The sequence below is a fragment of the Acinonyx jubatus genome, chromosome A1, assembly GCF_027475565.1.
Source record: "Acinonyx jubatus isolate Ajub_Pintada_27869175 chromosome A1, VMU_Ajub_asm_v1.0, whole genome shotgun sequence".
NCBI classification, from domain to species: Eukaryota; Metazoa; Chordata; class Mammalia; order Carnivora; family Felidae; genus Acinonyx; species Acinonyx jubatus.
The window spans coordinates 206,825,096-206,845,592 of NC_069380.1; the positions used below are offsets into that span (position 1 = coordinate 206,825,096).

At 32.8% G+C, this 20,497-nt stretch overlaps 1 protein-coding gene across 4 annotated transcripts in view; it reads right to left on the bottom strand.

Annotated features, from left to right (window-relative positions):
• Positions 1-20,497, bottom strand: part of NIPBL (NIPBL cohesin loading factor) — a 197,297-nt gene that overhangs the window by 79,015 nt on the left and 97,785 nt on the right. For 3 of the 4 annotated variants that reach the window (XM_027075474.2, XM_053201406.1, XM_053201407.1), the window contains 4 exons: positions 19,764-19,924; positions 18,742-18,841; positions 14,629-15,255; positions 6,922-8,547 (listed from right to left, as the gene is read on the bottom strand). In XM_027075474.2, the coding sequence (XP_026931275.1) occupies positions 6,922-8,547; positions 14,629-15,255; positions 18,742-18,841; positions 19,764-19,924 (2,514 nt within the window). The remainder of the gene's footprint in view (positions 1-6,921; positions 8,548-14,628; positions 15,256-18,741; positions 18,842-19,763; positions 19,925-20,497) is intronic. The other variant, XM_053201408.1, reaches the window with a different exon arrangement.

Below are 20,497 nucleotides of genomic sequence, written 5' to 3' on the forward strand. Positions count from 1 at the left end.
CAGCCCTAAAATTTGCACAGAACCACAAAATAGTCAAATAACCAAAGCAATCTTAAGAAAGAAGAACAAAGCTCAGGGCACCATGCTTCCTGATCTTAAACTATATTGCAAAGCTGTAGTAATCAAAACAGTATGATAATGGCATAAAAATAGACCCATATATCAATGGAACAGATAAGACAGCCCAGAAATAAACTCATGCATATATGGTCAATTAATTTACAAAAAAGCAGCCAAGAATATTCAACAAAGAAAGGATGGTCATTTAAAAAAAATTTTTTAAGGGGCACCTGGGTGGCTCAGTTGGTTAAGTGTCCGACTTCGGCTCAGAGGTTTGTGAGTTCGAGCCCTGCATCGGGCTCTGTGCTGACAGCTTAGGGCCTGGAGCCTGCTTTGGATTCTGTGTCTCCCTCTCTCTCTGCTCCTCTCCTGCTCACACTCTGTCTCTCTCTCAAAAATAAAGAGGTGCGTCTGGGTGGCTCAGTCGGTTAGGCGTCCGACTTCAGTTCAGGTCATGATCCCACAGTCTGTGAGTTCGAGCCCTGCATCAGGCTCTGTGCTGACAGCTCAGAGCCTGGAGCCTGCTTTGGATTCTGTGTCTCCCTCTCTCTCTGCCCCTCCCCAGCTCATGCTCTGTCTCTCTCTGTCTCAAAAATAAATAAAAACATTAAAAAAGAAAAAAATATTTAACAAAAATAAGAAAAAATTTTTAAGTGTATTTATTTATTTTGACAGAGAGAGAGAGAGAGAGAGAGAGAGAAGTGCAAGTACATGTGTAGGGGAGGGGCAGAGAGAGAGAGAAAAAATCCAAAGCAGTCTCTGTGTTATTAGCTATTAGCACAGAGCCTGCTATGGGGCTCGATCTCAGGAACCATTATGGCCAACAAGTGTAACAAGTGTATGAAAAGGTGCTCAACATCACTAATCATCAGGGAAATGCAAATCAAAATTGGAAGAAGGTACACCTGCTGGAATGGCTATTATCAAAAAGGCAACAACAAGTGTTGGTGAGAATGTGGAGAAAATGTAACCTTGTGCACTGTTGGGGGGGGGGGGAATATAAACTGGTCTAGCCACTATGAAAAATAGTATGGAGGTCTCAAATAAAACCACCATAGGATCCAGCAATACTCACTTCTGGATATATACCCAAAGGGAATGAAATCACTATTTCAAAGAGATATCTCCACAGCCTGTCCCCACCCATGTTCACTGAAGCATTATTTACAATAGCCAAGACATGAAAACAACCTAAGTTGTTTAGTCTATTGACAAATGAGTAAAGAAAAATGTGGTGTAAATGTATGTGCACACACACACACTAGATTATTCAGTAACAAAAAAGAAGGAAAGCATATCATTTGCAACAACATGGATGTACCCTGCGGGGCCTTATGCTAGGAGAAATAAGTCAAATAGCGAGAGACAAATACTGTGTGATTTCACTTATATGTGGAATCTAAAAAAACTGAACTCACAGAAACAGAGAACAGGTTGGTGGTTGCCAGACACGGGGGTGGAGGGGGGTGGTGGTTGTTGGGTGAAATGGGTACAGGTGTTCAAAATGTATAAACTTCTAGTTATAAGATGAATAATTTCTGGGGATATAATGTACACCATAGTTACTACAGTTAACAGTACCATACTGTATATTTCAAAGTTGCTAAGACAGCAAATCTTAAAAGTTCTCATAAGAAAAAAAAAATAGAACTATGTGAGGTGATGAATGCTAATTTATTGTGGTAATTATTTCATGATATATACATACATCAAATTATTATTTTGTACACTTCAATGAAATGCTATTATGTTAGATACATCTCAAAAAATTGACAAGAAATGGTGGTAGCAGTGTCTTCGAATATACTGTGAATATAAAGTATATATACATAAAAAGTTTTTCAAAAATACTCTCATTAGATAAACTCAATTAAAATGGCCATGACTGCATTTTGTCATATAAAAAATTGGACAGCTCTTGGTTCTTACTGCAAGATTCCTTTTGGTTCTCATAAATGAATGAGGTAGGAAGAAAATTGGTTTCTCCATTATAAAGTGAATGAACCAAGGCTACAATTTATTCAAGATTCTGATTCCAGTGCACTTTGTATTATAATTTATAATGGACTTAATGGAGAATTTTCAATTTTCAACATGAGAAGCCAGAGAAGGCTAATTTTTTTAATCTGGAGGGGATCCAGATTTAAAAATCCACATTATATTGTATCATATTATATCAGAGTATAGTGTTATATACTGTTACTCTGATATATTACTCTTACTATAGTGAATTCTCTTATTCTAAAAAAAGTTATTGAAACCCTCCTCTACAAGAGACTGATATTAAGATAATGAAAACCTACTTGATATTATACTATACTAAATCATCCTATGTATTATATTATACATACAGTTGACTTATACTAAATCATCCTATGTATTATATTATACATACAGTTGAATAATATGGGTTTGACCTACACAGGTCCACTTATAGACAGAATTTTTCCAATAAATATAGTATAGTACTATAGATGTATTTTCTCTTATGATTTTAATAATTTTCTTTTCTCTAGCTTACTTTATTGTAAAAGTACAGTATATAATACCTTAGAATTCATATCTGTTATATATGTATACATATGTGTATGTATGTATGTATGTATGTGTGTGTGTGTGTACGTTAATCAACTGTTTATGTTATCTGCAAGACATCCGGTCAACAGTAAGCTACTGGCAGAGAAGTTTCTGTGAGTCCAACGTTATACATAGATTTTCAAGTGTGTGGTGGCCAGTGCCCCTAACCCCCATGTTGTTAAAGAGTCAACTGTACTATGATACATTAACCTATATAATAAAATTAACTTACTACAATATTATATTAACGATTTACTATTATACTATGATATAGTATACTATGATCTATCAAGTAGGTATTCATTATCTTAGTATAGGTATCAGGCTCTTGTAGGGGAGGATTTCAGTAACTTTTTTTAGAGTAAGAGAGAATTCAGTGTGTTCTTCATAAATAGAAGGTTCTCTCACAAGTAATTATTTGCTATCTTCTCACCCCTCAATCATACATACACCTATTTCTAACATATAGGAAAACTTTATAGAAGCAACCAATGTATTATAGCGAACAACATTTAGTAGTTTAACTGGTACAGTAATAACTGAGGTGAAATAACTGCTCCCAATATGACCGCAACCATTACCTAACCAAATGAACCCTAGGGTTTAAACACTGTTGACTATTTGAGCTGTTAGAGAAGTACACATTCCCAGTGAAAACCATTTTCAGTAACTGTTTCATGGTTTAAAGGCCATGATCTCAAATATAGATGGTATGGGATATTTCTTAAAAGCAGTGAGTTAAGTGATGCAAAATGATACACTGGTTGGAAGGAAGTATGTGGAGGAAGAAAAAAAATTATTTCCTTGGACATAAAGGTTAAATATCATGAGACATTCTGGAATTGTAAATAACCAATCAAATTGTTAATGTGTGTGATTACAGATACTAAGCTGCTAATAACACATAAGGCAGGGTAGCTGATGAACATGACAGTCTTAAAGACCTCTTAACTTCATATTATTTTAATTTGGAGACATATTATACATTAGGGTATATCAGGACAATAGTCTAAGAATATTTTAACAATAAAGATACTATTTTTGGCATTTCAATATACTGACTGAAGTATAATAGAAGATATTTTAAAAATTTTAAAGGTTTTAAAAGATTATGTTGATTCTCTGTACCCATCCCCCACTTGAAAAAGAAGAAACAAAGTGATGGTAAGACAGAAGATGAAAGAAGCAGGATGAGAACAGAAGTCATACTGAGCCAATCTGTAACAACTAAAGAGCAAAATAAGAAAAAGGGTAAATTAAACAGATATAAATATGAGTAAGTTTTCTTGGGATCTTAACAAAAAGTAGGTAGTTGACAGTGTAAAACAAGTTATAACAAATTTTAGGGGACACAAAGCTGAAAATTGTGTAGCTCTTGGGTTAGGGTCTACTGGTAGGAACATAAAAAATGAACACACAATTTTAATCTGCACACAAATCCTCTTCTGAAACATGGTGGCAATAGTCATTCAACAGATATTTAATATGCTAATTAAGCACTAGGTATTATGTTAGGTACTGGGATATACACATATCCCCATAGAAATAAAACAATGTCACTTTACATTTAATATGGTCACACAAACAACAAATATAAATAATATTTATTATAAGTTCTAAATCTATACCCCTACCATTCAAAATTGATCAGCTTAAAGTATACTCAAGGAATTTTAAACTATTCCTAAAGAATGAATATTTTAAATATTGACATCAGGTAAAAATATGTAAAAGACAGAATTTCATGACTCTTCCAAGAAAACCTACCAAGAATTTTGGCCTTAGAAATCAACCACAAAAGTATCTCAGCAATACTCAATACAATTCCTTTACTTAGAAAAACACCAACATGTCAGAATATGTGATTCTCTGTGACTCTCCAAAAGAAAGTCCCAAGTAATGTGTGCTACACAAAGGGTAGTTATGCCACAACTATGTTTCCTATGTAATTAAAAAAAAATTCACAATTATGCAACTGTGCTATTGCTAACTTAGTAGCAGACATCTAGGATAAAACCAAAATTAGTATACTAAAAAATAACAGATATGAATTCTAAGGTATAAATAAAGGCAAATGATATACATGGGATCCTGAAGTGAATCTAAGCATTAAAATAATATTTTTAATGGAAATGTTCACTTAATAATAATTGCAGATCTGGTAATATATGTGTGTATATGTACTTGCACATGTGTACACACACACACACACACACACACACAGCCTACTCTAACAGGCAGACACACCCAGATAGCCTACTTACTAACATGAATATGTCAAGTATATACATTCATGTTAAAAGTACATTTAGGAGGAACATGAATTAGTACTAAAAAGTTTACATTCACAGGCAATGAAAAAACCAGGGGAAATAGTACAGCAGTTACTATTAGGAGTACTATATTAGGAGCTATATTCGTTTCTTGATGTTCAGTTGTAAAGATTCTTTGTTAGGACAGAGCTTAGAAAGCAAGGCTAGCATAAGCTGACAGAGGGCAGGGGAGAAAAAGATGGTCCAGATCAAGGGACAAGAGGGTACCACTTTCCATCTTTCTGACTCTTCTAAAATTGTAGCTTATACTATGTACAAGCCATTCCCAAAGTTTCAGTGAAAATTTTAAAAAACAATCTGTATCTAAATTCTAGTGCTGGCCACTACATTCTAACAACCTCTTTTACATAAGCAAGTAATTCTGAAGAGATGCATCTAAGTCAAATAATAAAGACTATTAGTTACACCTGAAGTCTTAATTTTTTAAGTCTGACTGCTATAATTTAAAATCTAAAGCTTCACTACAAAAGGATAAATATTAGTGATAAAGACAATCTTTTTTCATTTTTGAAACATAAAATTAAATAGTGAAAAAATAAACATTTGATAAAGACCAAGTAACAGTAAAAAAAAAAGATCAGTCATGAGAAGCGACTTCTTTGAATAAAGAGTTCTTAGTAGTAATACTATGTTTTCATTGAGCTTTTTTTGATAGACAAGATACAACATTTTACAAAAATAATAATAACCATTACACCTTCTGGATCTCTTAGTACACTGCAGTGCTATACAACACAACTTTTTATGATGATGCAAATGTCCTCTATGTGTGTAAATAAGGGAGCCACTTGCCACATGTGGCTGCTGAGAATATGAATTTCTTAATTTTATTTAAAGTAATTTCCATTTAAATAGCCTAAGAGTCTAGTTGGCTATCCTACTAAATAGCACAATTCAACAGTTTCATAGTCCTATAAGTAAATATAAATCTAAGTTCTTAATGAACCTCTTTCACAGAAGGAGAACTTAAAAATCAAACTTTCACCTCTATTGTCTTAAAATCTGTATCTTAATGTATTTATATTGCATGGGCTAAATAGGTCTTGCCACACACCATCATCAAATTATATACACATATATATTGTATATATACTTATATATTTTTAAAGCAGTATACAAAGGAATACAAAATTATATTTTCTGCACAAACTGCCATTGTATTTTCAATACTTAAGACTTTCTTTTTCCTGGAAATAATACTACTCAAGTAACCACAGGATTTAACTCAGCAACCATATAATAAACAAAACAAAAAACCCACCCCAAACCTCAAAACTAATGATTTAACCCAATTTAAGAGGTGAATACTATTCCCTATTACTTTTCCCTAGAAAAGAACAAAACTATATTTTTTAAATAAAACGTCTGTAACTAACCACCTCTCCCACAAAAAGATAATAACCTTTTATATAACTTTCTAAATTATATAAATTTAAACTATGCATCAATAATTAACATACATAGGTATGTAAGAAAATAGTATTGAGACACAATGTTCTGAAGAGCTTATAACATTGATTTTTGTATACCATATAGCTTTCCTGAGATGTTAGAAATTAAAATTCAATATACTACCTCCTTACAGAATGGAATACTTCTACAGTCTGAATAACTTTTTAGGAAGTTGTTATATACATCCATCCTAATCATTCATTTGATTAATAAGCAACTTTCAAAAATACATGAAATAACAGCAAAAGAACTTATCTCTGAGTACCAAAGTAAAAATCATGACTACACCAAGTAGTTCAAATAGGGGTGGAAGACAAAGAATTTTCACTGAGAACTTTTTATTTATATTACTGAAAACAATTCATTATTGTTTTATATAAATGTTATGTTTTCATGTAGCAGTGCTTCAATTTTGTAATTTCCACTTTTTTAATCCTTAGTAACCCTATAACTTGAAAACTAATTAGAACACAAGTGACATCAGTGTAAATATTCTTACCTTTATTTGACTTTGATGGTTTATTCTTGATAGGTTTAAGGGAACTTCTTGATTTATCTTCTCTATCTTTAATAAGTTTCTGAACATCATCCAAAGACAGTTTTTGCAGCACAACTACAGGCTTAGCTCCTTTATTTAGATCTTCAACTAATCCCATTTTTTCTACTTTGTCTTTCTGCTCTCCTTTCATTTCCATTTTCTTTGTCTCCTGAGTAATATTACCATCTTTATCCCTCTTGATTTTTGGAATGACAAAATTTTTCAATGCACCAGACCTGCCCCCCAACAAATAACTTGGAAATTCTGCCTTATTGTCAGGATGAGCTTTGTTACTATCTACTTTACTCTTATTGCCCTCTGTCCTTTTGTCATCTTTACTATTTGGTGATTTAAAACCAGGCTTATCAGGTCTTGATTTATTAGAATCTCCTTGTTTAACACGAGGACTGTCAGGCCTTGATTTTTGCTCCCCAGAAGATGGTCTTTCCCGTAAGTCCCCTGATTCATGTCTATGTTTTCTTTCTAGTTTATCAGGTTTTGAACCATCAGATTTAATGCCATGTTCATTTCTATTAGAAGATCTCAATGTTTCTGGTCTTCGAACCCTAGACTGATCCCCTCGATGTCGCTCTGATTCACTCCTGTCATCTGATTTTTGTTTACTATCATGGTCGCGTCTTAAGGACTCAGAAATAGATCGCCCATCAGGTCTCTGCTTTAAGGCTTCAGCTCGTTCTGATTTTAACCGAGGTGAATCAGATTTAATATCCTGTTTATGTTTAGACACTTCAGGTTTTTTGTCTGTTGATGGCTTTCCCGAATCCCTCCTATTTTCATGCCTATGTTTTGGTGTTTCAGGCCGACCTTCATTTTTTTGCTTTGGAGTTTCAGGTCGGCCGTCACCTTTCTGCTTTGGAGTTTCAGGCCGTCCATCACCCTTCTGTTTTGGGGTTTCAGGGCGCCCATCACTCTTTTGTTTTGGAGTTTCAGGTCGGCTTTCACCCTTTTGCTTTGGGGTTTCGGGTCTTGCCTTTGTTGTTTCTGATCTGCCATTATTTTGTTTGTTGTCATTTGGTTTTATGTCAGACAGTCTATTTTCATTCTGTTTAGGTTCGGCTGTGGTGCTCTCATTTTGTTTGGATTCAGTTGTTCTGCTCTCATTCTGTTTCAGTTCTTCTGTTTGTGTCTCAATTTTAGCTTCTAACTTACTTTCATTTGACTTTGTCTCCACCAATCTGTTTTCATTTGGTTTAGATTCTGTCAATCTACTTTCATTTTGTTTCATTTCACTCTTTGAAAGCTCAGCATCAGACTTTTTTTTAGGAGTCTCAGGATGGTTTTCTGGTGTAGATTTAAGATTTCCAATAAGATCTTCCTGAAGAACAGAAATAGGTGCATCATTACATGGTTTGATTTCTTCAGGCTTTTTTATGGAGTCTGAATCCTGAGTTATAGAAGCCTGAGAGTCCACTCTTCCTGCCTGATGAAGATCAATGCTAACCATTAATGCTGGCCTTGACCCATTTCCCGTAGAACCCGTCTCCTGAGAAGCTGGTCTATTACCTCCTGTAGCACCCCCAGCCTCCTGTGGGTAAGAATCTTGTTTTCTTTTTTTCAAAGGCTTATCTGAAATTTAAAGATAAATATTCAGTATCAGTAATAGACACATATTCTTATCTTATTAAAAGCCATAAAGACTTTGATATTTAAGTCGCAATGTTTTTTTTTAATGTGGTGAATGCAAATGTCAATATGCATGTATCAAATAGCAGGCATGAATGACATAATACTATTAAACCAAGGTTTAAGGAAATATTCATGCGTGCAGTACCTCAATAAATATTCACGACTACAGTAACAAGTATTTAACAGCGTATTTGTTGAGTATATAAATAAGCCCAAGAGTATAAAAAAACAGAACGTATAATACATTAAATACAAACATATATTTATGCTTATATATATAAAGGGTAAACCAGATTCTTTACATAAGAATAAGAAAACCAGTTATAAATCATATGTTCTCATTTAAGATCATTTTAACCATTAACCAAAAACTAAGTACTGCAAATCTGCTGACATACTAAACAGGAAACATAAGGTTTTACAACATGTAAAAGAAGTACGGAAAAGAATAAAACCCAAAAGAAAATAGAAATCATGCTACTGAAAAAAGATAAATGAGAATAAGGTGGGAAAAAAGAATTAAACAGCTTGTCATTAACCTTTGATTCAGGATTCAAATCCTTCAAGGTGTCAACAGCACAAATGGAATTTAAAAGCTAACACACAATCAGAAGTACATTTAAAATAAGGAAATACATTAATATTATAAGTATAAAAAAATGAGACACATATAAAGACTCTTTAGATAAATCCTGTCTTAATAGCAACTTCCACTTAAGAAAAATGCTTTGGCTCTTCCATGTAAAGTTCTAGGGATCTATATATTGGCCTCATTAAGAAACAATTTACAGTATTCTGAAATGTAAAGACAAAAATACACACAAGCACAACTCTACCACCACATAAAATGCCAAGATATTTTTAACAGTTAGGTACTTCTATGCATGATTCCACTTGACTCAAGAGGCTGCTAGGTCATTTTCTATAAATTGAATCTCTAGTTAGTTCTTGGAAATAGTTATATTATAGTACCTTAAGGTTTTGTCTGCTTTAATATTTACTTGCTGAATTACCTAGCTATGTTTTAAAGGTCATTTTAACTCATCTTTGTAAGAGAACCTCTAGATTCTCTTATGATATTCATCAATGTGATATAAAACCATTGAAGGAAAACAAGGTTAAAAGACAAACTGACCACTAAAACACAATCCCTTATTGCTAGAAAACCAAGTTGTAGAAAAAAAAATAATAATGGTAATGTTGCTTTTATACACCAAAGTTCTGTCATTTTGTTTTCAAAGTGAGAAGCGGCAGTTCATTCCAGCTTAAAATCTAGTAAAATATTTTACTAAAATTTACTTCAAAATTTAGTAAAAATATTTTACTAAAATTTACTTCAAATATTTGCTAGTAATTTTTTGTACAAGTCATTCTGCTGCTTATTCAGAAGTCAAGTCTACCATCACATAAGCTCCATTTGTAAAATAACTATATAATAATAATAAAGTATATTATCATCTATTTCCCCCAGTAAAAACTACCCTGGCAAGAACTTATATGAAACTTTCTGCATCAGTACTTAAGAAGAAAGCACTCAGAATACTAAATTTATATTTCCATAATTTTATTTTGTAATGTTCTGCCACACAAAATAATCTTTATATCTTACCATAGGGCATACCAAATAATTACTACCTCATAAATGGGATGCCTTACAACCTATACCCTTAAATCTTTAGGACAAGAATCTAGAAATCTAAATAGTATAATCTAGTTGAAGATTTTTAACATATTTTTCAATGAAACATGATTGTGAAAGTTATTAAAATGGTAACCTAAGGATACTTAAGTACTGTAATGACATCACAGATCTCAGGCATCTGAGAATTTCTCTTAAGAAATCTGTGGTTTGTCCTTTTATTAATATGAGCAATCAGTTTTTCTTCTGAACATTAACATTAAAATATCTTGAAGGCTAAATTTTAAAGGATTACAAAATACTTAAACGAGTTTATAGATCATTAACCTCATTTCAATTTATAATTTATCAGTAAAATTAAAATTGGGCATAATTTAATTTCAAAGGAATTGTCATGTTTGACTTATTTACCTTAAACTATAGATGCTATGGTTATAATAAAAATGTATGAAAGCATTTGCACGTGAGTAATATATTAAGATTGGGAAAGATGTTGTAATTTTTTCTATTATGCACAATATATTGCTAAGTACAAAGTTTTAATTTTTCAACTATTGAAAAGTACTTCACCTCTTCTGTAAAACCGGGAAAAATTCCATTACTGCTGCAAGGATTCTTGAATATGTTAAGAGCACGCAGGTTTGATTCACTTGATCTGATTCAGTTCCACCATGAACTTATTCCTGTAAAGTGGCTCTGAATCTGCATGTCACTTTTGTCTATCCACTTTTGTTATCAGTCTTCATTACATCATAACCTTCACCTAATGATGGAAAGCCATCTCTACGAAGAATAATTTCAATATTTAGGACGCTGATTATCTTTAAGCCCTCTTCAGCACTGGGTACCATAAGTTTAGCTATCAGAATGCACAGAGTCCTGAAGAAAATGCATACAAAAAGATACAATATTTTCAAAACCAACAATACTTGTCATCTAGATGCTGATGTGAAATGAAAATAAGATCTAGCCATGAGAGAAATTCTGAACTTGATTATGCTTGTAAGAAACAAACTATAACACCTGCTTAAATCTACAAGTGATAACTGAAAACACTTAAAACAGCAGTTATACACATGGTAGCCAATTATGAAAAATGAAAACATCCCATCCCTAAAATGCAGTATAAACTAAGTGGCTAACTGTCCTGTTCCTGTCTCCTCTCTTATTCCAAATGAGAGTAGGTAATTTACTTTTTATAAGGGTTATAGTGTAAGAATATTGTAACATTCTAAAAAACATTAGTAGCTAGGCTAGGCCATTCCTCATACTTGCTAACATGGAAAGTGGACCTTGGGAAAAGATGAAATAGGCAAAGATGAACAAAGAAACCCTCTCTTTGAAAAAAGAAAGCAGGAATTTTCAGCACACGAAGGAGATATTAATGTCTATGATAGATCATCCCAGAAGCAAAGATGAATAGCCTTTTAAAATTAATTTATGTAATTATAGACATTGGAAATATGAGCAAAAGATGGAACAAAAAGGTCCTTTGAGAATATTATAAAATATTAGGTTACAGAGAATTAACCTATCAGTGTATATAAAACTATCCAAAGAAGGGAAAAAAGGCCACAGGACATCAATACCTAGCAGCCAGAAAAGTGTCCTCTGTACGTGGAACAGAGGTCCATTAGGTCTGCCACAGCTTAGGTAAAGTATTTCTTAAAATTATTCTATCCTTATTCTTCAGTTCCATAATTATCAAACAACCATGTGTGTTAAACTTTCTAATCTTATTGACAAGGTATAGTTTTTCCATTTCTGATCTATTGAAAGGAATGCTTCTCTCATAACAAATGAATAAAATGGAAACAAGCTCAGACCCCAGAACAGAGCTCTCAGTAAAACAAGTCGTGTTGTGTATTCCATACCACCACCAATACAATGGTTATAAAAAAAGTTCTCAGTGCCATACCTTAGAATGCAAGGTAATTATCAATTTCGCAGTTTAACCCTAAAACGCAGTGGTAACTAGTAATAAATTCATTTCAAGGAAATATTTCACTTCTCAAGGCCTGACTATAAAACTACTACCACTTCAGACAATGTTGCTTTTATTTACGATCTTACCTATGATCTTAGAGCAATACACCAGACCTTTAATCTTCCCAAATTTTCAAGATAACTGCTTATACATTAAACACTGTCCCATCACACAATGTAGAAACTGAATATAAAATGACAGGATTCAAATCACAGGTGTTTGGTGGCACCTAAATTCCAAAGGTGTTCAAATAAAGCCATGAAATAATGGGAACATGGCTTTCAGGAAACAAGTCAGAACGACAGTACGAATACGAGGTCGGCAAAATCAGTATAACCAATTTGGAAAAATACACATACTAAATCATCTATATCAAACTAAAGACCGAGTAGTTCCAATGAACATTTATCCTTTAATCCTTATAGCACCAGATACTTCTGTAAGTCAACTTACAAAGTTCAAAATTGTAAATCAGCTCTGTTCACTCAACTTTTCAATTTATCTTTGTTAGAGCCACACTATCACAGATTATGGAGAAAACTGATTAGATAATTAAAAGTAAAATATATATTACAAGTTTCTGAAAGAACAGGATGCTGTTTGCTGAATTTGTTTTATTCTCCCTAAAAAAAGTTACCAGTCTAAAATAAGTTTGCAATTAAGCAGTTAGCCTTATTTATTATCCTTATTTTCACTTGGTTTTTGAAAGTAAAAACTTAGGCTTCAACAAATGTGATACAATAAAAGTTCAGGAAAGAAAAAACAAGTTCACCATTTCCTATGTTTTCGTTCCTACCAACTATTTAAAAAAATCACTTAAAAAATTAAGCACCTTTTTAAGAACATAATTTCCCAAAACAGATTAAAATGTCATACAAAAATTCAGTTCTCAAGGCAACTAGTATTTCTCAGTCAAGAAATTACAATTTTGTTTCTTATAAATCTGTCATAGGATTCAGGAATTTGGGATTAATATTACCAACAGAAGATAAATAATACTGCTGTCTTTACTTGACATGCATATACTTTTATAAGAGGTTAGAAGAGGAGATACATTTTGGAATCCACATGGTTACTATTTCCTGAACCACAAATTACTAAACCAGAAGAATAAGCAACACTTCATTTCATCCTTAACATCAACAGTTTAGCAGTTAAAAAAAAATTCCAGTGCCCTAGCCAAAAAAATAAAGACTTCCACCAATCTCTTTACTTGCACCAATCTGTGATTCAGGCACTTAGAAAGCATCATAGAACAACAATTACTAAATAAGGTCTATTTGTTCAATAATGTTAAAAAGAGCCATCATGAGAGACAGGAAATACAATAAAAATCTTCAGCATGTTTCTTAGCGTAGAAACATAATTATCTAGAAATGATCCTGTCATATAATGAATAAGATCATATATATGAAAAAGAGTTCTAACCAACACGAAGAAGTTTTGTTTTATAATTATCAAAAAGAAAATATGAGAACTATATGTCAATCTAGAATATTTAACTAGAAAATTGAATCATATAGTATGCTTTGGTTTGGGTAGTCAAACGTGTATATGAATTTGTAAATAACATCAAATCCATAAATTACATTACTAATTTCAATTAATGATTCATCAGTCTCTCAAAAATTTTAAGAGTTTTATACATAGAGTTCACCAAATAATCAATAATTTAATAGGGACTTTCTTTTATTTAATTATAATTTTTATAAGCACAAAAAAAGTCCATAAATTCAATGAATAGGTGTCTTGAAACTCCATCCTAATATACTACTCAGACAAAAGTAATATACTACTCAGACATCCTAATATACTACTCCATCCTAATATACTACTCAGACTACTTAATATAAATTTAAAATTCTTTCCCATAATTTTTTACAACAACAAAAATCCCCCAAACTATATTAAAAGACAGTAGGATTTGAAACTGATTATTGACTGAATTAACTAATTTGAAACAGGATTATTAACTGAACAAACATACACACAAACTTTTCTTAAATGTACTGATTCAAAATAGTTTTATAGCAGTTACCCTCATTTTGACAGAAAAAAAGGTGAAGATGCAAAACTAACATAACTTATGGAAAATACAGATGATAGAAACACTAATGTGCAATTTAGTAGACAATCACAGATAATATCACTTGGTACATAATAGGTGATAGACCTGTGATACAGAATTACCAAATCTCAGACAGTTGTTCCAGATAAAAAATGAAATTACGAATTTAACTTCTGAGGTGTGAGCATTAGTAATAAAAACATAATTGAGAGACATAAAGAATTATAAAATATAATGAAAAAAAAAGAGTAACTAAAAAAAACCTTTTTTACATTATAATTACATATTTGCCCAGAGTATGATGTGGGAGTAATGAGATTATTTTACCTTTGTCTTGAACTTCTTTTGAAAAGCGCTCCCTTTCAATAGCTGATTCTCTCTCTATTCGTTCAATTTCAGCCAATGCATCCAATTCCACTTCGTCATATATAGGTCCCTGTTGTGATACCTGCTGCTGATTCTGTACCACAGAAGTCTGGGGCTGTTTTGTAGCAACTGAAGTGTTCTGTTGTAAAACAGGCACTTGATTTGCTGGAAGGAATGCTGTTTGTTCTTGCTGCGACAAACACTGAGCAGCATTTAGTGGGCGGTTTACATCCTGTGGAGTAATGGGTGTTTTTGAAGTCTGTCCTGGGTACTGCACATTAAAAGGAATATCATTTTCTGAAACATTGCTATTTTCCATACCAGAAAGCATATCCTCTTGCTGGTCCATGTCTGAAGACCTTACACGAGAAAGTCTTAATGTAAGTTTAGTAGAGTCCTTGGATGGAGAACTAATGATATCATACATTGCAGCTTTCTCACTCTGGTCTTTTTCGTCCTTGCCTAATTTCATTTTCTTTTGCTTCTTTTGCTTTCTTTCTGGAGAATCTAGCAAGATGTCTGGTGGAACATCTCGAGGTGATGAACAAGGTAGAGGCTGAGACTGAAGGATTAAAGGTGGTCTTGATCCTAGAAAAGCAATTCAACAGGAATGAACAACTGTGCTAGTTTTATGTGTTCGTACACTGATAGAAATACTAAATATGTGACAATATAGTAATGCTAGAAAAAATATTAAGGAATTATCTAATCTCAGCAACTTATTTACAAAATATGAAAAGAAAGCCTAAAGACTTGTCCCATAATCTTTGAGCTTGCTGGTAGATGATCCAGGTTTAACTGAAGTATGAGTATTCCATCTGCCAGACCAGCATTATGTTATTTCTATTTTTGTTCTTATAAAATATACTTTGTTTGAAAATAGCAAAGGAGTTCATTGTTTCTAAAGATGATACAACACAAATATTTTGGGCAAATATTTCCTATTCTTTCACTTAATATTTAGGAAAACTAACAAATCTAAAGTAAGAATAAATCTGTTAAATTACAAAATAACAAATTAATCCTAGAAACTACACTCACATGAATACTTACTGGTGTAAGAAAAAGAAAGTGGGAAAAATGAAAATTTTTAGAATCCTTACTTCCTTTACAAACTGATGGTAAATTACTGATTTATACCTTTATGTGATGTTCTCTTTCTCCCTCCACTTAAATAGCATTCACACATTCTCTTCAGCTTGCTAATCAATCCTCTTTCTATTAGAAAAAATTTAAGTCCAGCAAATTTCAAGGCTCAATAAAATATCTTTGGCCCAGATCCCATTAATTTAACAAATGTTATATGATACAAATAAGTGGTAAAAATAAGCTAACCAAATGGAAAAATTCTTTGATAACAAACTGTTAAATGAGGAAAAATGCACTGATATGCTTCAAAAATAAAAGTATGATTGTTACACTGCTTATCATTAGACTATAAAAAGTTTAAAAACCCGTAGGAAATTATAAAAATCAGTCAGGGTAAAAGTGCTTTAAAGAAAGAACCTAAACCTAGACTTGTCTTAAGTTAAGGTTTCAGTGTTTAAACATATGTATGATTTTTCCATGATACATAAACCTGTCCTTTCAATTAGCAATGTTAATATTTAAAGTATGATATACAAAGGGGCGCCTGGGTGGCTCTGGCTCCATGGGTTAAGTGCGCAACTCTTGATTTTGGCTCAGGCCATGATCTCACGAATGTGAGATGGAGCCCTGCATTTGGCTCCATGCTGAGTGTGGAGCCTGCCTGGGATTCTCTCCCCCTTCTTCTGCCCCTCCCCAACTTGTGCGTTCGCTCTGTCGCTCTCTCTCTCTCAAAAAAAATTAATTAAAAAAAACCTTAAAGTGTGATAAATAAAAATATAACTTTTTAGAGAACATATCTAAAATGTGATAAAGATCCAACTGAAGCAATTTACTAGAAATGTTAGTTTGAGGTTATACCAACAGCTTATGGGGACATTAAAAAGAAAAGAAACTAATATTTTTGGACCATTTATTTTGTGTCAGAGCTTGTGCAAGGTGCTCTGCACATCAGTTCATTTAAATAATTTACAACAACCTTGATTTGCATTATCACTATTTTGCAGAAAGGAACATGAAGCTTATAGTGATTAAGAAATTCGCCCAAGGTTACATAGCTAGCAAACCTGAAACGTTTAAATCCAGATTTTTCTAACATTTGAATTATAACATACCATATTGCCTTTGTATTTAAAATTTGTGTCACATTATGTGTATTTTATTTTTTAAATTTTATTTTTATTTATTTTGAGAGAGAGAAAGTGTGCGCACAAGCAGGAGAAGGCAGAGAGGGGGACAGAGAATACCAAGCAGGCTCCATGTTGTCAGTGCAGAGCTGACATGGGGCTTGATCTCACGAACCATGAGATCATGTCCTAAAAGCAGAAATCAAGAGTAGGACACTTAACCCATGGAGCCACCCAGGCGCTCCCAAATTGTATATATTTTAGAACTTAAAATTCCAACAATTCACCTAAAATATCAAATTAGACTGATGATGCATTCAACCTTCCAAACTAGGTGGAAAACAACTTCATGAACAGAAGTAGTGGTTTCTGATGAATAATGTGTTTGTAAGGGTGTTCTAAAGTTTTTTCTTTCTATCTAAAGTTATTTATCTACCCTCAAGAGTTTGAGGAAAAATGGGCTGATTATCTAGATCAACTAGCTATCTCACTGTATCTCCTCCCTGGCAGTCTGAATAATTTCTCACTTTGACAATACTTGTGAGATATATACCTAACTTTGATGCCTAACCTACAAATAGAGTTATTCTGGAAGCTGCTCTTTCAAAAGCTGAGTTATTTTTATCCCTGAAAATTCACAGAATTAAAGAATAAGAATGGCTCATAAAAGTTCAACTTTCACCTTGGGAAGAATGTCTCTGATCAAAGAGTTGGAACACAACCTGTGAAAAAATTGTCTTTATAATAAGAGGCACACCAGTCCATGATTTAGATGGCTATCACCAGAAATTCTCAAGGATAGAGAAACATTATTAATAATCACCTATATTGTAATTAATTACAAGTTAATTCTTTAATATGGAATATAATATTCTCTTCCAATAACTTTGGTAATTCAAATGATCACACTTTAATTTTAAGTACTTTCAAAAGGCCTGAACTTGGGACTTAAATTCACAATTTTATGAATCTAGTGTACGCAAAAGTCCACACAAGGTTCTTTGGGAATTTGAAGAGAAAATAAAATTCATGTCCATAAGATACTACAGGATAAGTTATTAGAAAAAATATAAACTAATGAATGGCTTGAGATGGTTAAAAGAAAAGAGTCCACGTAAGGTGACCCATTTAACTTAGAACTTAAATAGACAGGATTTTAATAAGCAGAAATGAAAGTACGTGTAAGAGATTTAGAGAGAGAATATACAATAGGCCAGATTTTGATAAGTGACTACATGAGAGGTAAGAGACAACTTTATAATGATTCAGGACTAGGATGGCATTAAAAGGAAATAAAATGGCAGAAAACAGTGAAAATAACTTTGAAAATGAATTTGAAATACCAGCTAGAAATGAGGAAATTTTGTCTGGAAACAAAAGATTACAACTTAGAACACAGGACTGGAGACAAAGACATTGACTTCGCAATCCTATTCACAAAAGTAATTAATGCTGTTACCAAAACTGAATGAAATAACCAAGGGAAAAAGTACAATGGGAGATTAAAAAGTCTAATGATAGAAATCTTGAGGAGTAAGAGAGCAGACAGAAGAGCTAATGAAGAAAAAAAAAATCAATGAAAGAAACATGAAGAAAACAGGTGGACTTGATATGAAGTAAGTTTTTTGGGGGAGGTGGAGATGAGGGAAAGCTGATAAATGCTGTGGTCTGAAAAGATCATTGGATTTATCAGTGAGAACAATACTGTATATATTTGAAAACATTACCAACAGTTTACAGGGATGAGTACAGGTTTGTTTCTTTCCTACAAGTGAAAAACAATAAAGTGTAGCTTTTGGTATCTGCACTAAGAAGTTTGAGCTCTTCACTCAACTGCTGAAGGAAATTCTAGTTACAATACCTTTAGGAGTCCCATCACTTCCAGCAGGGGAGCATACTGGCTGTGGAGACCTCAAGGGAAAAGAGGCAGCAGCATTCCTCAGTGTTGAAGAATCTCCATCCTGAAAAGAATATAAAATGTCTATCTTAAATGATTGGAGAGGCTTTAGAGAAATCTTAAACAGACAATAAAAGACAGAAACTACTGACAGGTAAAGTGTTGGTATTCAAAAGCATAATTCTTCTGTATGTTCCTGTTCTGCTCATGGTAAATCTTAGAAGAATTGAAACTGTATCCAAAAGAATCAACAGCCTATGCATGGCAATGAATAAGAAAACTGGTATTACTACGAGGCTCCATTTTTGTTTACTATTTTCTACAAGAGGAGCTATGAAGGCCATACGAGGCTGTAAACGTCTTGAGGGCAGAGTTCACAGTCATCTCTGTTATCCTTATATACACGTAACTCATTGCCAAACCAATTAACATATAACTTATCTGATAATACCACAAAACCAGTTCCAGTATGTGGAATATTTTAAAACATCAAAGCAATGCTAAATTTCAGGGAATAAAGATTTGTACAAGTCTTACAGGGAAAAAGAGCTTGATACTAATAAATAAAGGTTCATTATTTTAAAAACATTTTTGTGTGAACAAGTATTTAAAAATGAAACTAGATTTCATTAAGAACCAAAACTTTTAGGCCAAGGGTTGGCAAACTTTTCTTGTAAAGGGACAGATAAATATTTTAGGGTTGTGGGCCACATACAGTTTCTGTCACATGCTTTGTTGTTGTTGTTTTTTAAAAATGTAAAAGCCATTCTTAGTTTGTAGGTCAAACTAATGGCCAGTTTATCAACCTTGCTCTAGACCAAGCTCTGTAGGTATAGGAATCACATTGTTTATAGCAAGATTCTCAGACCTAGTATAACCTTTGATACACAGTAGGTATCAATTAAACTGTGGGATCAAAATACTAGGTTACGAAACAAGTATTAGAACTATATTATTACCTTAATGATAACTAATATATAACATACGTCACTACTTAGCCTGTGCACCATGTGTAGGTAGTCGTCACTTGAGCCATGTCTAGGATTATCAGCATGATGATTAGCTGAATTGCCAGACAACGGACCAGAAACCTTATTATCATGTATGTTTCTCAAACCACCTGCAACAATGGGACTTGATACTGATGCTGAAATTAACAAGAATAAAAACAAAAAGCTTTATAAAAATAAAATTCTTAGAGAAAAATAACAATTGTTCACAAAATATTTTAAACACACAGAAATTACAGAAAATATAATAAGCACTTGTGTACGACTATCAGAGCTGGATCAAATCTTAGCACTGTGTCACATATCATTCAGATCTATTTTTGAAAAGAAATAAACCATTAGATAAGGCTGAAACTCTCCATGTATCTGCATATTCCTCTCCTCTGTTCCCTCCCCCTTACTCTATAAAAGTAACCACCACACTGAATTCAAACTTTGCTCTACCTATGAATATTTTATACCTTTCCTATAAATGAATACAGTCCTAAATAATACATAACATTGTTTCACATATAACTTTATATAAAATGGTATACTATATGTATGTATCCTTCTATACCTTGCTTTCTATTTCAATGTTATGTTGAAATGTATCCATTTTTATACATGTAGTATTAAATTCACTTATTTTAAATAAATATATTCTGCTGCATAATGTATACAGCTTTCCATTCTTAAGTCCAAATGTTTAGATGGCTTCAGTATTTTTG